We start from the raw sequence: 22078 nt of genomic DNA, 5'->3' as shown, positions 1-22078 counted from the left end.
ATTCCTGCCTGATGTCAGTGTGAGCAGGTGTGAGTGGGGGTGAGAGGTAATGAGAGTGAGCAGGTGTGAGTGGGGGTGAGAGGTAATGAGTGAGCAGGTGTGAGGGAGGGGGAGCGGGTGTGAGGGAGGGGGAGCGGGCGTGAGGGAGGGGGAGCGGGCGTGAGAAAGAACGAGTGGCTGTGAGCAAGAACAAGCAGGTGTGAGCAAGAACAAGCAGGTGTGAGCAAGAACAAGCAGGTGTGAGCAAGAACAAGCAGGTGTGAGCAAGAACAAGCAGGTGTGAGCAAGAACAAGCAGGTGTGAGCAAGTTTAAGTGGTGTGCGCAGCTGTGAGTGAGGGTAAGCAGGTGACCACCGGCTCCTCTGGGTGCCCTGCACTAATCCCAGCATCCCCGAGTTGCCCCTCCCCATGGGGTGTCAAGTTCTCCCCCTGACACGCCCCTTTCAGAGGACCCACACAATCGTCATGGGCGAGTCCACACAGTACGTAACACACACCAGGCTCCTAAAATAGAAGACGGTTTCCTAATCTTCACTCAGAGCAAGAACATTTCCAAGAACATCTTGGGTAAGAGGTGACGAGGCCCTGCGCCTGTTCCTGTAATGGGCTTGTCTCCACCCCTCCAAGGGCCACATCAAAGCCACTTGCTGGCCTGTGTGCATCGTGCCATAAACAGTACCGCCCCGCTGGGCCACTGGCCGTGCAGGCCGTTCACAGGACCACAGGTGTGGGCAGGCTGCCCCCTTCCCCTGGCGGCTCTGATCCAGATGGCTCACGCTGCCCAGGTTGGTCCAAGCAGAACAGCACTCGTGGCCCCTCGTACACACAGCCCCCCTCCCACCCCCTCTTCCCCAGAGCATGGAGCTGGCAAGACAAGGTGCAAGGCAGGCGTCAGCCAGCCTCCGACCAAAGACAGGAGCTTCCTCCCACCTGCCGTTGCTCATTCCAACTTTTCTGATGACAAGATCAGCCTCTTAAAACACTGGGTCTGTTCAGTGTGACTTGTCCAGCTGGTTCTCCTGAGCCCACTGATGGAAGAGTGACGGTGATGAGTAGGAAGGCCACACGCCCACATGGGTGACAAGGGTCAGGCTGCTCTGTGTCACGCCACCATGACTCGGCGTCCACCCCACAGCTCCTAGACCACAGAATCTGGTGGGGAAGGTTGGAGGTGTGTGGTTCTAAACATACTTTTTATTTGCCAAATCCACCTAAGCACTGGCTCGGTTCTTTATGAGGCCACTTAGAGGCCAGAGCTCAGAGGCAGGCAGGCCACCGCCAGTGCACAACTTCATCATATGCACAACCGCTTCTCCATCTATTGCTCATTTCTGACCCCAAGAGAGATGGTCTATGTATCTGTAGACAGTCTCTATGTCTATGTTTCCCATATAGAAAGAATAAGGGTTTTTCAGCAGGTGAGTGCTCAGGATTAGAGAGGCAGCTCATGTTTTCAACGTACCTGAGACTGCCCATCAACTTCCCCGCCAGAATTACTTGCACTGCAATCTTTCTCCATCAGAAAGAAAATAACGACCACACGCCAGTCTGATGCCCTCTGGGAAGCCCTAAGGAGACAGCATGAGTCAAGCACCTGCCAGGTCCAGAGATGCCACAGGGTGCTGCTGTGAGATGCCCATACCCCAGCGTGCCCCACAGGCCAGGGCAGCTGGGAAAAATAGTTTTTCAAGATTTCAGCTCACAAGTCAGGAGTTTTAGCCATTGGTCTGTGCCCTGAGGACAACTAGGAAGTTTCCAACGAGGGAAGGGGAATCTAAAAGCCCTTTTAGAGGTCAAGGCTGCAGTGAGCTAAGATTACCCCCACCGCACTCCAGCCTGGGCAACAGAGAGAAACCCTATCTCAAAAAAAAAAAAAAAAAAAAAAAAGCAGGAGCCCTTTAGGTTCTGTTTCATCTCCCTCACCCTAGGCCTGAGCGGTCTGGAGCTCCGGTCAGACCTGCAGCACCAGTCAGGATGTCAGGCTGTGTATACACAGGGCTAAGACTATCACGCCTGGGACTCGCTGTCGGGAAATCTGTTCCCCAGTCCAAGGCTGTAAACTGGTTATCGCGCCCGACTCTTCATCCCAGGGCCTGACCTTTGGGCCTGACATCTTTACTATTCCAGGAACCATCAGATTAGGGAGACTGATAGTCTGCAGAGGGAGGAAGCAGCCCTCTGCGGACCAAGTGCTTTTGGGAAGGGACTGACTGCTGGCAGTTCATGGGGCAGAAATAAATGCTGCAGCCCTGGGTGCCAGAGAGGGCAGGGTGCAGGGGAAGCAGAGGCGGCTGCTACTCCACATTCACTATAAATCAAGTGTCGCGGGGACACCAGAGGAGGACCTGGAGTTGGGACTGCTGCTGCCTCCTTGCTCGGCCTCCTCTTCAGAAAGGACGCCTGCCCCTGCCCTTCTGCACAGTCACACTGCCCTGCGGAAGGCTGATCCAGGCCTCGGCACTCCTGGCCTCCATGGCAGCGCTCCCTCAGCACTCGCACCATGGCTTCTGAGCCCTTTCCAACAGGCCCTGCCAACTCTCCAATCTCAGTGCCCACCACTCCCAGCGCCCACCACTCCCAGTGCCCTGGGAGTGTTCTGCAAGCCTCATGTGGTCGAGGGGGGGGCTTCTCATTTCTGTCCCATCTGCCAGGACACTCCGGCCCCAGACGGTGGCATGGATGCTCCCTCTTCACTCAGGCCAACTGCCCGAGTGTCTGCTCCTCAGAGGCCCTCCCTGAGCCCCCCTGTAACAGATCCTGCAGCAGCCTGCAGACTTCTCTTGCTCTGCTCTTCGTGACTCGTTCCCTGATATTTGTAGAGATGCATCTGCTTATTATCTGCTTTCCATCAAACTATAAGCCTTAGGAGGGCAGGGAGTTAGTCTGTCTGGTACTCAGTGATCCATTCCCAATGTCCCGAATGATGCCTGGGACACAGATGGTATTTGTTAAATATCTGTTTGAATAAAATAAACAAACTGAGAGTAACAATGTCTCTCCCAAAAAAGGTCAAATTAAGTGTAAAAAAAGCTCTGAAGGCCAGGCGCAGTGGCTCACCCCCATAATCCCAGCACTTTGGGGCCCATGGCGGGCAGATCACAAGGTCAGGAGTTCAAAACCAGCCTGGCCAACATGGTGAAACCCCATCTCTACTAAAAATACAAAAGTTAGCTGGGCATTCTGGTGCGTGCCTGTAATCCCAGCTACTGGGGAGGCTGAAGCAGGAGAATGGCTTAAACCCAGGAGGCGGAGGTTGCAGTGAGCCGAGACCATGCCACTGCACTCCAGTCTGGGTGACAGAGCAAGACTCCGTCTCAAAAAAAAAAAAAAAAAAGCTCTGAAGTTTTGGTTTTATTTTATTTCATTTTGAGACAGAGTTTCGTCTTGTCACCCAGGCTGGAGTGCAACGGCGCGATCTTGGCTCACTGCAACCTCCCGCTCCTGGGTTCAAGCGATTCTCCCACCTCAGCCTCCTGAGTAGCTGAGATTACATGCAGCTGTCACCATGCCCCACTAATTTTTGTATTTTTAGTAGAGACGGGGTTTCACCATGTTGGCCAGGCTGGGTCTCAAACTCCTGACCTCAGGTCATCCACCCGCCTCTGCCTCCCAAAGTGCTGGGATTACAGGCGTTAAGCTACAACTGCGCCTGGCCTATTTTGTTTTTTTGTTTTGTTTTTGAGACGGAGTCTCGCCCAGGCTGGGGTGCAGTGGCACGAGCTCAGCTCACTGCAACCTCGGTCTCACAGGTTCAAGTGATTCTCATGCCTCAACCTCCCAAGTAGCCGGGATTACAGACATGCACCACCACACCCGGCTAATTTTCGTATTTTTAGTAGAGACACGGTTTCACTATGTTGGCCAGATTGGTCTCAAACTTCTGGCCTCAGGTGATCCGCCCACCTTGGCCTCCCAAAGTGCTGGGATTATAGTCGTGAGCCACCGCGCCAGGCCTTTGCAGTTCTAAGGCAGAAGTGCACGAACATTTTAAGAGTACATGCATGAACATGTACTCCTCCCTCAAGCACTCCCACGGTATTCTGCAATAAATCTCACAGGGTTCTCAGACTCCAATAAAAACACGGAGGGGACAGAAGACATCCCAGTCTTATCCTTACAGGGTAAGCGCTCGCCTGCTCTGACGTTAGTACAGCTCTGACAAACTGTAAGGGCCCACAGGCTGGTGTGTGTGCTCAGCCTGAGGCGAGCAATTTGCACGGTCACAGCACCCCTACCACACCCACTGGGTGCCCAGGGGAGAGCCGCCCCACGTGTGGCCTAGGCAAAGAGGGTGGGGCTGCCCGCCTCTCACCATCAGTTCACCTTTGGGCAGAATGCCAACTGGCCTATCAGGAAGGCAATAAAAATAGTGACATTCTCACAACCATTAACAGATTTCCCTGTCAGCATGAGCCAGAAATCTCTTAATCCAACACCCTGCTCCGCCCTAGCCACCCACATTGTGTTGTTAGTGCTAGAATACTGCGTCCAGAAGAAATTGAAGTCAACACGTTAAAACTCATTTTCTGATCTTCCTCATGAAATGCACGCCAGAGGGCAGAGCCCACGTCCCAGCAGATGGACACAGCCTGGCTCAGCACAGCGTGGCTCCTGCCTGAATGTGATAATGGGATGGGCACCACTCACTCTGTCCCTCACCTCCATGGAGCAGAAAGATGAAGAGAGACAGAAGAACTGGCTTGACACAGTTCATACCCAGCCTCCCCTGCAGCTGCCTCTCAAGACCTCGAGGTGAGCTTACTGGCACCCAGCAGATACCACACTTTCAATGGCTGACAAGGCCGAGCTGCTCCTGCCTGTACCCCACCCCCGATCAGGACCAGGTTTGGGAAGGAAAGCTCAGCACCCATCCAGATGTGTCTGCGGCAGCACAAGGCACTTCCCGTTAAGAGTCCAAATTCTACCCCAGCTCCCAGAACCTTGTCCCACCACACCTGCTGGGCGAGGAGTGAGGGCCAGGCAACAGGAAACTGACAACCATGAATCAGAGGAACTGCCACCTGCCTGAGATCCAACCCAGATGCCCACTCAGCCCCACCTCCCAAAGCCAAGGCGATGCAGGTGAAGAGGCCTGGCAGCACCTTCCTTCACAACCGAATCAGCACAACAGAACTACAGGGAGCAAGGCCAGAGACACAGCACCAAGGGATCCAAGACCCCCACCCCACTCCCTTCTGCCAATCTATTCGCTCAGGGACGCACAGCGGCCCTCGGCCCCCAGTGTGATTTCAATCTCCACGCACCCCCCCAGGGTGCCTCATCTGGCCTAGAAACCATACGGTTATTTTACAGAAAGTCAAACATCAGCCCTGTTCCCCGTGTCCTCCTGACAATCTAGAGCCATCCCCCGACTGCACAGGAAGGAGGTTAAGCCAGGCCCCTCAGCTGTGGCCACAGGTAAATATGGACTCAGAACCAGGCTTCTAGACTTCAAGTCTAGTAATCCCTACGCCAAATCACACTTGCATGGCTTCTCCTGAGTATTCTAAATAGGCACCCTTTACAAAAATCCAAGTAAGAATGAAATAGATAAACCATATTGCAAAAGAAGTCTCTAGTGCATGCCTTTAAATAGTTGAGTGTTCCTCTAGTTCTTAGAAACATCTCAATTTATTGAAAGTGATAGAGATACATGAAAGACTAATTGACTGATTGATACATAAAACATGTTAAGAAATCAGCACAGTATGCAAAAGAGGTGTATCAGGCTGTTGAACGATCGGCAAATGGTTATCACACAAGAATCTTTCCAACAAGGCATCTAAGCAACTGCCAGACAGTCCTGGCAGTACTTGACAACACAGAAAACACTAAAGAATAAACGCCAGCCCTCTGAATTTTCTGTCACCAGACTGCATAAATCCACTGGCAGCTGGTGAGCCACGGGGTCATTTCACATGAGAAGGTGCCTCTTCCCCCCATGCTGCGCTTCCTTGCATCACCACTCATGGGGCCACCAGCAAGTTCAACACAGTCACTCCGTGAAGCCTCTTGTTGCCTGGCTCCCAGAGAGTGCTGTGCTGACAGCAGAGTGCTGTCTGAGGGGCGAGGATCTGGAATCCACACAGTCCTGGCTTACCCACCTCTGCCCAAGGGCTTCTGGGAGCAGAAAGAGCTGAGATCAGCCCAGGCCTGTCCCACAGGAGCCTGTTAAGTAAGGGAGTGGAGGTATCAGTGCATAGCCACCGGCAGGAATTTTCTGGGGCCCAAACACAGACACACCCAAAGAGGCAAATAGCCTGTACCCAGCAAGCGCTTTGCAAAGAGTAGACAGTCAGGAAATGGTCCACTGGGCCAGCCATCGAAATCCACAGGCACCCAGCGGCTGCCCACTCATCTCTCACCTGACACAGGCCGCCCTGGAGGAAGAGACCATCAAAAGATGGGCCCGAAGAGGTGCTGACTTAAGATCCCACTAGGGACACAACCACTGCGCAGGGAAGGACCCTCGCCTCTCACTTCAGCATCAAGTGACCTCTGACCTCTGGTTCCTGGCTTCAGGGTGAAGCCCCTCTGCTCAGCAGCAGCCCCCTCCATGCACCATCCATCCCTCACCCACCTCTGCCAACTATCCCCCAATGCCATCCCTCACACGGGCACGTGCCCTGGGATCCAGCTGTAAGATCATCCCCAATTTCCCACTCGTCCAGCACTCCTGGGTTGCAGGGCACCCCCCACCACCACCACCACCACCCGCACCAGGGCAGGAGAGAGGGAGCGGCAGAAGCACATCAGTCCGGGAAAAGGCAAGACGCACCGGAAAAGCAGGTTGGGTGTTTCTGTTTCAGCAGTAACTGGGGAGTCAGCTCACTTTTATCAAAGCCGCTTCAGGGAAATAACCCATGGCAGAGTCAGAAGCCACAGGTGAGGAGCCTCCCACCCTCCAGGCTGAGTTAAGGGGCCTCCTCATCGTTCCAGCACAGTGCAGTCGAGGAGAGCGACGCCTAGCCACTCCTCTGCACCTCTCCAACACATGACAGTGTGGGTCTGAGGCCTCCCCAAAGGTCAAAGCTGCCCCACTGGCCAACTCTTTCAATACCCCATCCCTGGGTACTGTTGTTATTCCCAGAAGTAACGCCAATCCAAAAATACTTTCCACACCCACCACAGGCTGGGGCCACCTGCCCTGAGACACTGACCACCAGCCTGGTTCAGCCACGACACATGCCAGGATGGGCCCTGCAGGACAGTGTGGCAGTCACTTCCCGCACCAAACAATGCCACCTGCCTAGACAGGCCTGTGGGCCTCAAAGCACCACATGGGATGCCCTGGACAGGCCACAAGCTTCCCATTCCAAGCTGGGACAGTGGTTCTTAAGGCATCAGAATCTCCTAGGGGCGTTTTTCAAACACCATGGTGGGTTCAATCCCCACAGAGCTGGATGAAGGTCTAGGGGAACCTGGGCTTCTGTATTTTTTTTTTTTTTTTTTTTGAGACGGAGTCTCGCTCTGTTGCCCAGGCTGGAGTGCAGTGGCGGAATCTCAGCTCACTGCAGGCTCCACCTCCCGGGTTCACGCCATTCTCCTGCCTCAGCCTCCCAAGTACCTGAGACTACAGGCGCCCGCCACCACACCTAGCTAATTTTTTGCATTTTTTTAGTAGAAACAGGGTTTCACCACGTTAGCCAGGATGGCCTCGATCTCCTGACCTCATGATCTGCCCGCCTCGGCCTCCCAAAGTGCTGGGATTACAGGCGTGAGCCACGGCGCCCGGCCAGCTTCAGTATTTCTTACAACGCATCCCCCAGTTGAAAAACACTGGTTTAAAGAAAACAAAAACAAAAACAAAAACAAACCACCTGAGCACCAGAAAGTGCCTCAAGTCTCAACAACACAGCTGTGTGCCCACGGCGATCCACAGCCTAGAGGCCCCATCCGTGGAGGCCTCCCACTCACTCAGCTCTTCCGAAAGCCACTAGGACCAGCACAAGAGAAGGAGCAAAACAGGCCTCTGGACTGCCCAGGGAGAAGCCAGAAAAGCTGTGGGATATACTCATGGCGCAGGGGCCTCCGGGCACCATTTCCCCTTCTCTAGACAGACTAGCCCCGGGATTGGGGGTCCCCAGCATCAGAAAGGAGTTATGGTCAAGCTGCTAGAGGCGGGCACCCTCCCAGCATTAAGAGGCCATGGGGTAAGCCCACTGCTAAGCACAAGGTTTCCAGCACGTTGTACCATGTCTCGGAGAGCTGCCCCTGGGATTCTGCCCCATTTCGGCTGCTCCGCCAGATGCCTGAGAGGGATAAACATGCAATGCAGAGTGTGACCCTCTTCCTACCACCCCCACCAGCAAGACTGTGCATAGAGCCTCCATTTCCTCAGCTATGGGGAAAAAAGGCAGACATTGGCATATAGGGAAAAAAACAATACCAATAGTGAGGAAAAGACAGGAAAACTGGGCTGCTGATGCCAAAACAAATGATCCCTAATGAATCCTCTTTCTCCCTGGGAAAGGCATTGCCAGCCGGGCGCAGTGGCTCACGCCTGTAATCCTAGCACTGTGGAAGGCCGAGACAAGTGGCTCACAAGGTCAGGCGTTCAAGATCAGCCTGGCCAACATGGTGGAACCCCATCTCTACTAAAAATACAAAAATTAGCCAGGCGTGATGGTGCATGCCTGTAATCTCAGCTACTAGGGAGGCTGTGGCACAAGAATCACTTGAACCCGGGAGGCGGAGGTAGCAGTGAGCCGAGATTGTGCCACTGCACTCCAGCCTGGGCAACAGAGCAAGACTCCGTCTCAAAAAAAAAAAAAAAAAAAAAGTTGCCAACGAGCAGGAACTCTGACAACCAAGACAAGGCTAAGGGCCGGGCATGGTGGCTCACACCTGTAACCCCAGCACTTTGGGAGGCCAAGGCGGGCGGATCACCTCAAGTCGGGAATTCAAGACCAGCCTGACCAACATGGAGAAACCCAATCTCTACTAAAAATAAAAAATTAGCCAGGCATGGTGGTACAGGCCTGTAATCCCAGCTACTCGGAAGGCTGAGGCAGGAGAATCGCTTGAACCCAGGAGGAGGAGGTTGCAGTGAGCCAAGATCGCACCATTGCACTCCAGCCTGGGCGACAAGAGCGACATTCCGTCTCATGGCTAAGACATGTTCCTCTCCATCTCTTAGAAGAGATTATGTCACCACATCTTTACCACAGCCACCAAATGATGTGACCATATACAGTCTCTGATGCATAAAAGAGACGGCAACTGAAATTCATTTCTTGGGAGGCAAGGCAGGCAGACCACTTGAGCTCAGGAGTTCAAAACCAGCCTAGGCAACATGGTATAATCCCATCTCTACAAAAATACAAAAATTAGCCAGACATGGTGGCACACGCCTGTAGTCCCAGCTACTCAGGAGGCTAAGGTGGGAGGACTGCTTGAACCGGGAAGTGGAAGTTGCGGTGAACTGAGATCATGCTACTGCAGTCCAGCCTGGGAAACAGAGCAAGACTGTCTCAAAAAAAAAAAAAAAAAATCCCCTTGGGGAGATGAATGCTCTCCTCTCCCTAAGTCATGGGACAGCTATGATGTGCCTGCAAGGGCTGCTGGGAAGGTAAGAGGGGAGAAGTGCAGCACTCTAACAGGCAGGCGCCAGGGCTCCCCACCCACTGCCCATGCTTGTGGCTGTCCCACGCTGGGCCATCCTCCAGCCAGCCACTGCGCACCTTTGGCGTGGAACGTCCAGCCCCTCCGCCAGTACTCCTGAAGCTGAACCCGCTCCTGCTGTCCCAGGCTGCACACCTCGCTGTAGAACTGCCGCTCGATGTGCACATAGGCCGCTGGGATGGCGCCGGCCACCCCCTTGGCCCCAAAGAAGCCATTCACCTCTGGCGAGGCCAGAAGGATCTGGTACTCAGCCCGAGTGCCCAAGACCAGGTCCATGTAGGCCTGGGTCAGGTTGAAGTAGCCAGTGGTGAGGTAGACCTTTGCCCCGCGCTCCGCCTCAGTCAACAGGGTCTCAGTGACAATCTCATCGATTTGAATCTCGAAGGGCTTCATCTGAATCAGCGGATAAATCCAGGTGTCAGGGGCTGGTCTGCGATCCCCAGCAGCTGCTGCATCTTCCTGGGTCAAAAGAGAGTTGCTGTGGAAGGTCTGGGCATGCAGCATCTGCTGGCGGGTCCTGGCTGAGTTGATCACATCCATGACCCTCTTATTGGCTGCCCTGCAGTACTCGGCCCGGTCACCTAGAGGAAGACATGAAAGAAGAGTGAAGGGAAGAGAAATGGAGGGTCTGGACTCTGCCCAGCTCAGGGAACAGGGCATGTGATAGGCAGGTGCAACAACTGGATGTTCACTGAACACTCGCTGAGTGAGCCCAGGACCCCAAGCCCAGAGCGAGGATCCTCTGGGGATACAGCTTGCCCAAGACAAGGGCCTGGTCCACAGTAGCCCACACTCAGGAAGAAGTGAAAGGCATGTCGACATATCATTCCAATTACAAACAAGCTCAAAACCAGGCAAGACAAACTGACAGGGAGAGAAATCAGGATAGTGGTTACCTTTGGGATAATTCCTTGTGGGGGACATACAGAGGGCCTCCAGGAAGCAGGTCCACTAGGAACAGGTTCATGGCTGTACACCTGCGACTGGTGCTCGGGGTGCATATTCTACTTCAATAAGGAAGCTCAGTCAAATAAAGACATGCAAGTATAACCAAAAAAGGAGCGTGCATATTCCACAGATGGGGTCACAGGGCAAGCCATCAGCTTGGATAAGCACATCACCATGTGGGAAAGCTTCCCACAGCAGTAACAGCGCCTGGGAGAGAGGAAGAACGGGCAGGCTCAGGCTCTGCATGGGGTGCCTTTTGTATTTGGACAAGACACTGGTGACAGGAGACCACGCAGACACACTGAAGGGAAAGATGCTATTATCAGACAAGACAAAGCTGAAAATTAATGAGTTAAGCCTCCAACTCAAGAAGACGGGAAAGAAACAATAGAATAAAACCAAGAATACAGTATAGGGAAGCAAAAAATAAAAATAAGAACAGGCCGGGCACAGTGGCTCACGCCTATAATCCCAGCACAGCACTTTTGGAGGCTGGAGCGGGCAGATCACCTGAGGCCAGGAGTTTGAGACTAGCCTGGCCAACCTGGTGACACCCTGTCTCTACCAAGAGTACAAACATTAGCCAGGTGTGGTGGTGTGTGCCTGTAACCCCAGCTACTCGGGCAGCTGAGGCTGGAGAATCACTTGAACCTCGGAGGCAGAGGTTGCAGTGAGCTGAGATCGTGCCACCACACTCCAGCCTGGGTGACAAGAGCAAAAAACTCCATCTCAAAAATATATACATACGTATGTGTATATATACACATGAATAGAAATTACTAGAATGAAAACGATACAAAAATGGAGAATATCAACTGTCCAAAGTTGATTGTCTAATAAAGGATTGATAAAACAAGGCTTTGGCAAGGCTGATCAGGGAAGTGAAACATGGAAGGGGGGCTGTCCCAGGTCATCCTTGCCAGCTTGCATGGTCTGAGCTGAGGGCAGGAACAGACACTCGGCGTCTTTTAGGGCTGGGCTACAGAACAAAGAGAAGGACCAGCCCATGCGGGAGTCTAGCCTGTTGATGCCAACACCCTCCAGGGGAGAAAGGAGTCACACTGCCGCATGCTGGACAGGGCTGCGGGAGGGAGGAGCGCCGGGGTCCCTGAGCACACCCTGAGCCTCTCTGTGGACTCACTCTCCCAAGCACAGCTGGGCTCGAGTCTCCCCGCTCCTGCTCCGAGCGTGCTGGCTCTCATCCTGGCCTAAGCGCAGCCTGTTTTCTCTCATATCCATGCCTGGCCCATTACATTAGACCAGGGATCCACACACATTTTCTTTAAGGGTCAGATGGTAAATATGTTAGGCTTTCTGGGCCAAAAGGCAAAGCTAAGGATGCCAGGTAGGCACTCAGCAAGAGAGATAGAGAGCTCCACAAGCTCTTTATGGATGAAATTCAAAATACAACGGTAGGAACTGAGCATGGCGGCAGGCAGAGCATCACACCATCACAGTCGGGGTCTGAGGCCCAGGGCTCCCCTGACACAAGGACAGGGCTTCCACCAGACGGCCCACTTAAATGCTTCCATTCTAGGTCCACAAGACGCGAAGAGCTCTTCTCCCAACAAGGTCCAAGTTCAGCTCCTCCTCCCCAAGTTCAGAACACTGTTGCAAATCCAGCAGCAGCCCTCTAAAGGCCATGGGGGAGCCACAGCCACAGGAATCACAGGAATGCAAATGCCCCAGAACACTCGTGCCAGAACCTGCCTGGTTCCAGTGGGCAGAGCTGAGAGCTCTTCCACTTCACTTTCCAGGCAGGGGGCCACAGAGCTCAAGGGAGCTGGGAGCCACAGGCCCCGGTGATAGGCTTGGGGAAATGGGCCCTAGGCGAACAGCTGTTGGCCTAGTTGCTTCCTGTGATGCAGGGCAGGCTCTGGGTCACTCTCCCAGGCACACAAGTTCATTGCTGAGTAGCTATTTGTTAACTGCATCCTGAGTTTGTCACTCCCCTGCTAGTTCACCTGAGACCTGGGTCACCAGGACACGCTGCTGCATACCCTTGTCTGAGTCCTCCTCACCTGCGTCTTCCCTCCCTATAGTGCAAACCTGAGTGACTCCACCTCAAGGAGTAGGAGTCCCAAGCCCACGCTCCCACCTTCCCGGGCCGGCTCTCTCACCCACAGAGCATGACTGATGGTCAGTGAGTCACATCTGTCTGGCTTCAAGGACAAAAGCAGAATGAAGCCCTGCCACCCAAGTCCCCTATGCCTGTGGCAGGGTCACCCAGAGGTGTGCTCTCCTGGGCCCTCACTCCACCCCACCCACAGCCACAGAAGGGTGTCAGCGGCAGCTCCTACCTTTGTAAGGATGCACCATCCCATCAACCACCTGCACCGTGTCATCCCCCTGCAGCTGCAGGGACACATCCCCCACCGCGTCCACCAGCTCCGTGAAGAAGTCAGCAATCTCCGCACAGTCCTGCAGGAACACGTAGCGGTCCTGGCGGTTGGTGAAGTAGGAGTCACTCAGGTTTGCCCTATAAGGAGGGAAGACGCAGGTGAGGAGGACTCAGGCAAGGGTATGCAGCAGCGTGTCCTGGTGACCCAGGTCTCAGGTGAACTAGCAGGAGTGTGACAAACTCAGGTCAGGATGGTTAACAAATAGCTACCCAGCAATGAACATGTGCAAAAGACAAAGCCAGAGTCGATCCAAGGTGAAATAGCAAAGTGACCCACAGGCTCCTCCTCTCAAGGAGCCGACAATCTGGCTGAAAAGAAGAGATGCAGACACACGAAGTCAACTAACCACGCAGGGCTTTTTTTTTTTTTTTTGAGACAATCTCATTCTGTCGCCCAGGCTGGAGTGCAGTGGCATGATCTTGGCTCCCTGCAGCCTCCGCCTCCCAGCTTCAAGTGATCCTCCTGCCTCAGCCTCCCGAGTAGGTGGGATTACGGGTGTGCGCCACCACACCCAGCTAATTTTTGTATTTTTAGTAGAGACGGGGCTTCACCATGTTGGCCAGGCTGGTCTTGAATGTCTAACGTCAGGTGATCCCTCTGCCTCAGCCTCCCAAAGTGTGGGATTACAGGCGTGAGCCACTGCACCTAGCCCATGCAGGGCTATTTATCAGAGCCCATGCTTGTTCTCTCTGTCCCACTAAGTGACAGCTGCCACTGGTACAGTCCCAAAGCAAGGATGCAATCAAGCGCTTTCTCTCAGCACCAGCAACCCAAGCCTGGCCCCACTGCCAAGGGGAGGGCCTGTGAAAGGGCCCATATTTATCAACCTAAGGACCTGGACTTCCAGGTCTGACTCTTGTTTATTTTTCTGGCTCTGTCTACCTGACAAAGTGACTCACCCTCTCTGATCTGTTTCCATATGTACACAGTGAGGAAAATACTACAGAGAGTCAGTGAGGGTGGGAACAGACAACACACCTGAGTGGCCAGCACAGGCTAAGTGCCCAGTCAACAGTGGCTTCCAGTCAGCCCCTGGGGGCTTCTAGCCTCAGTGGCAGACACAGTGTCAGGGAGGTGCTGCAGGTGCAAAGCAGCCAGACCTACAAGCAGGTTCTCCAAGGATGAGGGGAATGGGTTTCCCACTGTTCCTATTCCCCTGCCCTCCAGCCTGCAGAGCAGGAGGGCAAAAGCACTGACGGAGGGAAGCACTCACCCGCTCAAGATGACGCTGTTGTCGAAGAGGTACACCTTAATGTGCTGGAGGCCGATGGTCTCGTTGAAGCGCTCAGGGATGAGGAGCCGGAGCAGCCCACGGAGGTGCGGCGTGTGAAAGAGGGAGACCCGGACCTGCTCTGGGAACCTCCGCAGGAGCGGGAGCAGCATTGTGCGGGAGTTCTTCCGGCCTGAACACGGACAGTGGAAGCAGCAGCTGACTCACAACAGGAAGGCATCCTGCCCTCAACGAGGAACCACCTCCACGTGGCCTCGCCTTCACCTGTACCGTCAACCTGAATCAGTCACACCAGCTGGGGCTACTCCTAGCCAGAGGACTTCCGGGCCAAGCTCTGTCCTGCATGCTGGCCATGTCTCAGGCCTGAAGTCCTCGGCGTGGCAGACGCCTGCTCTTTTTGCCACACAGCACCCATTCACCCTCCTCCTGGTAACTGCACCCAATCTTCTCCTGGGGCACTACCCCACCCACTCTCAGCATTTCTGCTCTGGGTGAGGACGACCCTACCCACCTTGCCCCTCACCCCCAGCTCCATGGGGGAGCACACAGGCCTGGGCTGGGCTACTTGGCACACTCCAAGCTCCCAGCTGGGCATGCCACCATCAGGCCAGTCAGGAGCTTTGACCCGATTCTCATGGAACCAGACTCTTCCAAAGGACAAGGTGTCATGGGGAGACAAGCCTAAGCCACCAGGGGACGCCACACAGGGCCTGAGAAGGAAGCCAGCCCAAAGGAAACAGCTAGGGGATGAATCCTGGCGACACAGCCAAACCTCAAATCGCAAGCCACACAAAGCAGATCAGTCACAGGAGTCCACAAAAAGTCTTTTTGCCTAAGGCAGTTTTTCAAGAGACAAAGTCTGGCTACATTGCCCAGGCTGGACTCAAACTCCTGGCTCAAGCAATCCTCCCACCTCAGCCTCCCAGGCAGGTGGGACTACAGGGTGTGCCACTGCACTCGGCTCCTGCCTAAGCTGTTTTTAGTTGGGCTTTCAGTCACTTGCCGCAGAAAAAAATCCTAACTCACACAATCGGGCAGTCCTGGGCCAGCTTGGATGATCTTCAAATAGCCTTGTCTCTGCCTGGGGACGAGGGGGTGACAGTAACTCCTCTTGGGACTGAGGATCTGACACAGGAAGCATGAGGGGCCAGGCTTGCATGCCACCTACCTCGTGAGCCCCGCGTGAAGTCTAAGAGAATGGAGACCTTGAGATTTGAAGGAAACTTTGCTTGGAGTGACTTTTCTAGAGTACTTTCCAGGCAGTCCACCTACCAAGAAAGAACACAGAAGAAGAGAAGATTAAGACCCAAAGAGGTGTGTGTATTTAAAGAAAAACAAATCACCCCATCGGCTAGTGCCCTCGTCATCTTCTCCAAAGATAGGTTTGTGCCATTCGCACTCGGACACCAACACCACAAAAGCTCTCTGTCTGAGAGCACCTTCATGATCATCAGAAGCAGCACCCACGGGCCTGATTGGCCCAGGCCTCCAGGAATGGAAAGGGACCTGCAGGCAGAGGCGTGCTGCCTGACAGCCAGCCCATGCCAGCCTGGAAACGCTACGACACCAGGTCTCATGTACATTTCAACACAGACAATCCTCACAGACACAACAAACAGTGCCCTCCTCGTAAAGAGTGCTTAGTAAATATTTGCCAAATGAATGAATCCAAGACACGGCCTGCCCACTGGCCACTCTCCGCAGTGCGGACATTCCATTCTTCTCCTGTGAGAACACACAGGCTTCCAGGCTTGGAGTGGAGGGTATATCCTAAAAATAGAGGGAGGCGGCCGGGCGCGGTACCTCAGGCCTGTAATCCCAGCACTTTGGGAGGCCAAGGTGGGCAGATCACCTGAGGTCAGGAGTTTAAGACCAGCCTGACCAACATGGAGAAACCCCGTCTCTACTAAAAATACAAAATTAGCCGAGGTGGTGGCACATGCCTGTAATCCCAACTACTCAGGAGGCTGAGACAGGAGAATCACTTCAACCCGGGAGGCGGAGGTTGCGGTGAGCCAAGATCGCGCCATTGCACTCCAGCCTGGGCAACAAGAGCAAAACTCCATCTCACAAAAAAAAAAAAAAAAAAAAAAAAGAGGGAGGCCTCCTTCCTAGGAGAGGCAGAAAGGGGAGGACAGCTCATGTGAACCCACTGCTCCTCCCTCTCCACGCTCCAATCCCTATAAGCTCCCACCAGTGACTGAACAAGGACAGACCAAGAAACGGCACTAACTCTGGGCAATGGGCCCGTCTGTTTCACTATACTGAGCGGAAAGCAATCCCAAGAGACCAAGAGAAAGACGTGATCTCATTCACAGACTCCCTGCAGCTGAGCCTCAGATCCCGCCATGCACCAGAACCTGCGCTGGCCCCAACCCCTCATATAAACCTGGTGACTGCTGGCTCCTTCCCACTGTAAGTGACAAGTGTGGCACAACAGCAAGTCCAAGGGAAACAAGGCTGGCCGCAGCCCTGGCACTTGACACCAGCCCTTGGCAGAACCAGCCAGCCAGCCCAACTTGCACTCAGGTCCGTTTGTCTAGTACAGGGTCAGAAAGCCTTTTGTGTAAACGGCCAGAGAGTAAATATTTGGAGCTTTACGGGCCAGATGGGCGCTGTCACAACTACCCAGTTCTGCCGCTGCAGCATGAAAGTGACCACAGACAATACACAAATGAATGAGTGTGGCTGTGTTCCAACAAAATTTTATTTACCAATACAGAAATTTAAAGTTTTCATAAGTCACAAAATATTATTTTTTCTCTTCCCCAATTATTTGAAAATGTAAAAACCATTCTTTCTTAGCTCACAGGCCACATCATAACAGGTGGTAGGCCAGATTTGGCCTGCAGGCCACAGTCGGCCAAGCCCTGAACCGGCAGACAGAGCTGCCTGGGGCCCTGTGTGGGTAGGAGGACACTGCCAGTGAGGCCAAGAAGGCCCAGACCACTCCATGCTCTCCTCACCAGGCCTCTCCATGCTCTCCTCACCAGGCCTCTCCACACTCTCCTCACCAGGCCTCTTCCACGCTCTCCTCACCAGGCCTCTCCACACTCTCCTCACCAGGCCTCTCCACGCTCTCCTCACCAGGCCTCTCCACACTCTCCTCACCAGGCCTCTCCACACTCTCCTCACCAGGCCTCTTCCACGCTCTCCTCACCAGGCCCTCCTGACATGCCCATATCTGGGGCAACAAAAACAAGAGCTGGCTCTGACACGGAGGCCAAGGAAAGGCAGCTCCACACCAACTCCATGGCACAAAAAGCTGTGGCATGTTGGGGCCCATTTACTATTGCTGCCACAACCATCTCCCCATAAACCTTACCAGCTCCTGTTCCAAAGGACCTGTCCCCAGGTAGAGGGATGCCATCACAACCCGCCTCTTGGCCACTCTTATCTGCCCCTGAGAGAGGAGAAAAATTCAAAATTCAAATTCATCATTTTCATGGTTCACTAAGAAAACAGAACCCTTTGACCTGGGAGGCAAATCCCACTCCAAGCTGAACTATGTCTTCACCAATTAACATTTAAAGCAAGCTCGAAATGTGTATGGTAACCTCCCAAATAAGGTCCCACAATCCTAAATGAAAATACTCAGCCTGCAAAGTAAAGCTCAGTCTAGGCCAACTATAAAATGCAACACGGCCGTTACGAAGAATGAAGGAGGCCGGGCGCGGTGGCTCACGCTTGTAATCCCAGCACTTCGGGAGGCCGAGGCGGGCGGATCACGAGGTCAGGAGATCGAGACCACGGTGAAACCCCCTCTCTACTAAAAATACAAAAAATTAGCCGGGCGCCTGTAGTCCCAGCTACTCGGAGAGGCTGAGGCAGGAGAATGGCGTGAACCCGGGAGGTGGAGCTTGCAGTGAACCGAGACTGCGCCACTGCACTCCAGCCTGGGCGACAGAGAAAGACTCCGTCTCAAAAAAAAAAAAAAAGAAGAATGAAGGAAGGCTGGGTGTAGTGGCTCACGCCTATAATCCCAGCACTTTGGGAGGCCGAGGCAGGCAGATCACTTGAAGCCAGGAGTTCGAGACCAGCCTGGCCAACATGGCGAAACCCTATCTCTACTAAAAACATAAAGATTAGCCAGGCCATGGTGGCGCGTGCCTGTAATCCCAGCTACTCAGGAGGCTGAGGCAGAAGAATCACTTGAACCCAGGAGGCAGAGGTTGCAATGAGCTGTGATCACACCATTGCACACCAGCCTGGGCAACAGAGCAAGATTCTGTCTCAAACCTGCCCTCTCTACCTTCTACCCATCAGTTTCCACTGTCCATACTGAACACGAATCACTCTTGAAACGCAGACGGACAGGTACATAGTCACATGAGCAGAACACACCAGTGCCCCAAGATGATACCCCAAATCAGTCCTAACAGCCAGGGGTCTCTCCCTAGCAGCCCCACCCCAGAAAAGGAGGCAGGGGTACAAAGAATGGCAGCGCTGGCCGGGCGCGGTGGCTCACACTTGTAATCCCAGCACTTTGGGAGGCCGAGGCGGGCGGATCACGAGGTCAGGAGATTGAGACCACGGTGAAACCCCGTCTCTACTAAAAATACAAAAAAAATTAGCCGGGTGTGGTGGCGGGCGCCTGTAGTCCCAGCTAGTCAGAGAGGCTGAGGCAGGAGAATGGCGTGAACCCGGGAGGTGAAGCTTGCAGTGAGCCGAGATTGCGCCACTGCACTCCAGCCTGGGCGACAGAGCGAGACTCCGTCTCAAAAAAAAAAAAAAAAAAAAAAGAATGGCAGCGCTATCATAGGTCAAACCCCCAAAAGATACATAGGAGACCCAGATGAGAGGGAGGCAGCTTCACATCTACCTGCTTCCCTATCAGAAGGAACATCACAGCCCACCCTGCATCGTCAACACAGGAAGACAGGCAACTTGACTAGACAGAAACATGAACAATCACTAGGAAAGGCTTCCGGACAAGGAAAAAACAAAGCAACTTCCCAAGGCTGCTATTTCCTTTGTTTTGTTACCAACTAAAACAGATGTTTGTGGGGGTGATGGTTATAAAGAAAGGGAAAAATTAAATAAGGCATAAGACAATTTAGTTCAGGCAACCAAAGCATATCTGACTGTTTACTATAGGACACCAGGCCCTACAGCTGTAATGAAGGCATGAGGACCAGGCAGAAACCAGCACTGTCCTCCCTTCTCGCTGTGCGCCCTGGGAAGTAACACGTGCTATTCAGTGTGACACAAACCAGGAGAATCTGCCCACGCTTCAGCCCAGATGGCGGGGAAAGGAGGCCCTGGGGTCTTCTTGGCCTGCTGAGGCAAGCCTCTCTGCCCCTTCCTGCTCTCTGCAGGCCCACCCTCCTCAGGCAGGGCCCGACCTCCTGGCCAGGGGATCACTATGTGGAGCCAGTCAGTCATCCTCCCAGAGTTGATTAGGACAGAGAAAATTGCCTTTGAAAAGCCTGTTTCTTCAGGCTGGGCACAGTGGCTAATGCCTGCAATCCCAGCAATTTGGGAGGCCAAGGGAGGCGGATCACCTGAGTTTGGGAGTTCGAGACAAGCCTGACCAACATGGAGAAACCCTGTCTCTACTAAAAATATAAAATCAGCCAGGCATGGTGGTGCATGCCTGTAATCCCAGCTACTAAGGAGGCTGAGGCAGGAGAATCACTTGAACCCAGGAGGCGGAGGTTGTGATGAGCCGAGATCATAGCCATTGCACTCCAGCCTGGACAACGAGAGCGAAACTCCGTCTTAAAAAAAAAAAAAAAAAAAAAAAAAAAGAAAAGAAAAACCTGTTTCTTCAAGCCAAGGAGAAAATCAAGTAGGAGCAAAGAGCCAACAGTTGCAGCATCATTCGGTACAAACAAGGATGCCCAGGACAGGTGAGCAGTGCAGGGAGGCGGGTGAGAGGGGAGAACAAAAGGACACGCCTGTGTGCACACACAGAATGCATTCTGAATGAGCCAGCCAAGCTAAGTGTGGATCAACAAACAGAACAAAAGCACAAAAGGAGAGAAAATGGGCAGGCACTCAAATGAGTGAGAGTTCATTTTCTGCACAAAGGTGAGTCTCTACCCAGATTTCCTATTGTCTCTCAGCATTCTGCCTGCTCGCCTGGCCCCATCAGACCTTCATTCTTTTTTTCTTTTTTTTTTTTTGAAACAAAGTCTCACTCTGTTGCCCAGGTTGGAGTGCAATGGCGCGATCTTGGCTCACTACAACCTCCACCTCCTGGGTTCAAACGATTCTCCTGCCTCAGCCTCCTGACTAGCTAGGATCACAGGTGTGTGCCACCCTTCTGTATTTTTGGTAGAGACAGGGTTTCACCATGTTGACGAGGCTGTTCTCGAGCTCCTGACCTCAGGTGATCCACTGGACTCAGCCTCCCAAAATGCTGGGATTACAGGCGTGAGCCACTGTGCCCGGCCTAGACCTTCCTTCTAGTATCATTGCTAATACAAACTCAGAGTTCATGCTGTTAAAAATTAGTGTTGAATTACTTCATTCCAATTAGCAGTTTAACCAGAATAACCAGATGTGGCATGTAAACCTGAGTAACATGTTGAAAGCTGAACCCACCAAATGCAAAAACTTACATCACTACCAGGAGAGGAAAGGCACACGCTTAAGACAGAGTCCCTAAAGAACCAAGACTACAGCCGGGCGCGGTGGCTCACGCTTGTAATCCCAGCACTTTGGGAGGCCGAGGCGGGCGGATCACGAGGTCAGGAGATCGAGACCACGGTGAAACCCCGTCTCTACTAAAAAATACAAAAAATTAGCCGGGCGTGGTGGTGGGCGCCTGTAGTCCCAGCTACTTGGAGAGGCTGAGGCAGGAGAATGGCGTGAACCCGGGAGGCGGAGCTTGCAGTGAGCCGAGATTGCGCCACTGCACTCCAGCCTGGGCGACAGAGCGAGACTCCGTCTCAAAAAAAAAAAAAAAAAAAAAAAAAAGAGAACCAAGACTACAAGCCTTAGACCCAGGATGTCTCGATTCCCAGTTACTTTGAAAGGCCTCTTCATGCATATCAAATCCCACCCACGAGTTTTTACTTCCTACTACATCTACCAAGATGACACTACTGTGTTTGGAGATGATTCCCGGGTTAGGGGTCCATCATACACAGACTAGATAAAGATGCCCTCCTCCCCTGTCATCTTTAGCAAGGACATACCCATGTGACCCACGGGTCCTCAGTCCTCACTAACCTCCCTTCTCGTGGTCCACAACTTCTCCATGGAAGAAAAGGAATCAGTGTGCCCATAAGAATCAAAGTCTAGGCTGGGCGTGGTGGCTCATGCCTGTAATCCCAGCACTTTGGGAGGCTGAGGTGGGCGGATCACCTGAGGTCGGGAGTTCAAAACCAGCCTGGCCAACACGGTGAAACCCCGTCTCTACTAAAAATACAAAAAATTAGCCAGGCGTGGTGGCGGATGCCTGTAGTCCCAGCTACGCAGGAGGCTGAGGCAGGAGAATGGCGTGAACCCGAGAGGCGGAGCTTGCAGTGAGCAGAGATTGCGCCACTGCACTCCAGCCTGGGCGACAGAGTGAGACTCCGTCTCAAAAACAAAAAAAAAAAGAATCAAAGTCTAGGCCCGTGGCCGCACATGGTGGCCAGTACTTTGGGAGGCCGAGGCAGGAGGATCACTTGAGCCCAGTGGTTCAAGACCCGTCTGGGTAACATAGTGAGACCCCTTCTCAAAAATAACAAAATAATAAAAATAAGGTCTAGGTCCTTGTTCTCACTGTTGCCTTCTCAGAGCTTCTCCACCTGAGACACTGGCCCCACAGGTAAGTTTCTGACTGTGGCTCAGCTCAACCATCTATGAAGCTGAAACCTGACAGGTAAAACCCAGAAGGAATAAGCTTGGGCAGCTAGCAAAAGTTTCTAGACTAGAAAGC

The 22078-nt window shown here is 53.3% G+C and overlaps 1 protein-coding gene and 1 non-coding gene across 14 annotated transcripts in view; both read right to left on the bottom strand.

The window, feature by feature from the left end:
• PGS1 (phosphatidylglycerophosphate synthase 1) overlaps positions 1-22078 on the bottom strand; it is a 47249-nt gene that overhangs the window by 13301 nt on the left and 11870 nt on the right. For 11 of the 13 annotated variants that reach the window (XR_010115551.1, XR_010115552.1, XM_063617346.1 and 8 more), the window contains exons 3-7: positions 17531-17608; positions 15374-15473; positions 14188-14377; positions 12873-13051; positions 9684-10205 (exon numbers count right to left, since the gene is read on the bottom strand). Coding sequence is in view for 11 of the 13 variants with exons in the window: in XM_063617346.1 (XP_063473416.1) it covers positions 9684-10205; positions 12873-13051; positions 14188-14377; positions 15374-15473; positions 17531-17608 (1069 nt within the window). In the remaining 2 variants the exon portion in view is untranslated. Of the gene's footprint in view, positions 1-1462; positions 1569-9683; positions 10206-12872; positions 13052-14187; positions 14378-15373; positions 15474-17530; positions 17609-22078 lie in introns of those variants that run through there. The other 2 variants (XM_063617354.1, XM_063617350.1) reach the window with 2 other exon arrangements.
• Positions 13662-13790, bottom strand: LOC129463326 (small nucleolar RNA SNORA30/SNORA37 family). The gene has a single exon (XR_008651118.1). It is a non-coding gene; the product is annotated as a small nucleolar RNA SNORA30/SNORA37 family (small nucleolar RNA).

The sequence above is a fragment of the Symphalangus syndactylus genome, chromosome 14 (assembly GCF_028878055.3).
Source record: "Symphalangus syndactylus isolate Jambi chromosome 14, NHGRI_mSymSyn1-v2.1_pri, whole genome shotgun sequence".
Taxonomy (NCBI): domain Eukaryota; kingdom Metazoa; phylum Chordata; class Mammalia; order Primates; family Hylobatidae; genus Symphalangus; species Symphalangus syndactylus.
Note: the sequence above shows the minus strand (reverse complement) of the source record. Positions and strands in the feature narration are given on the sequence as shown.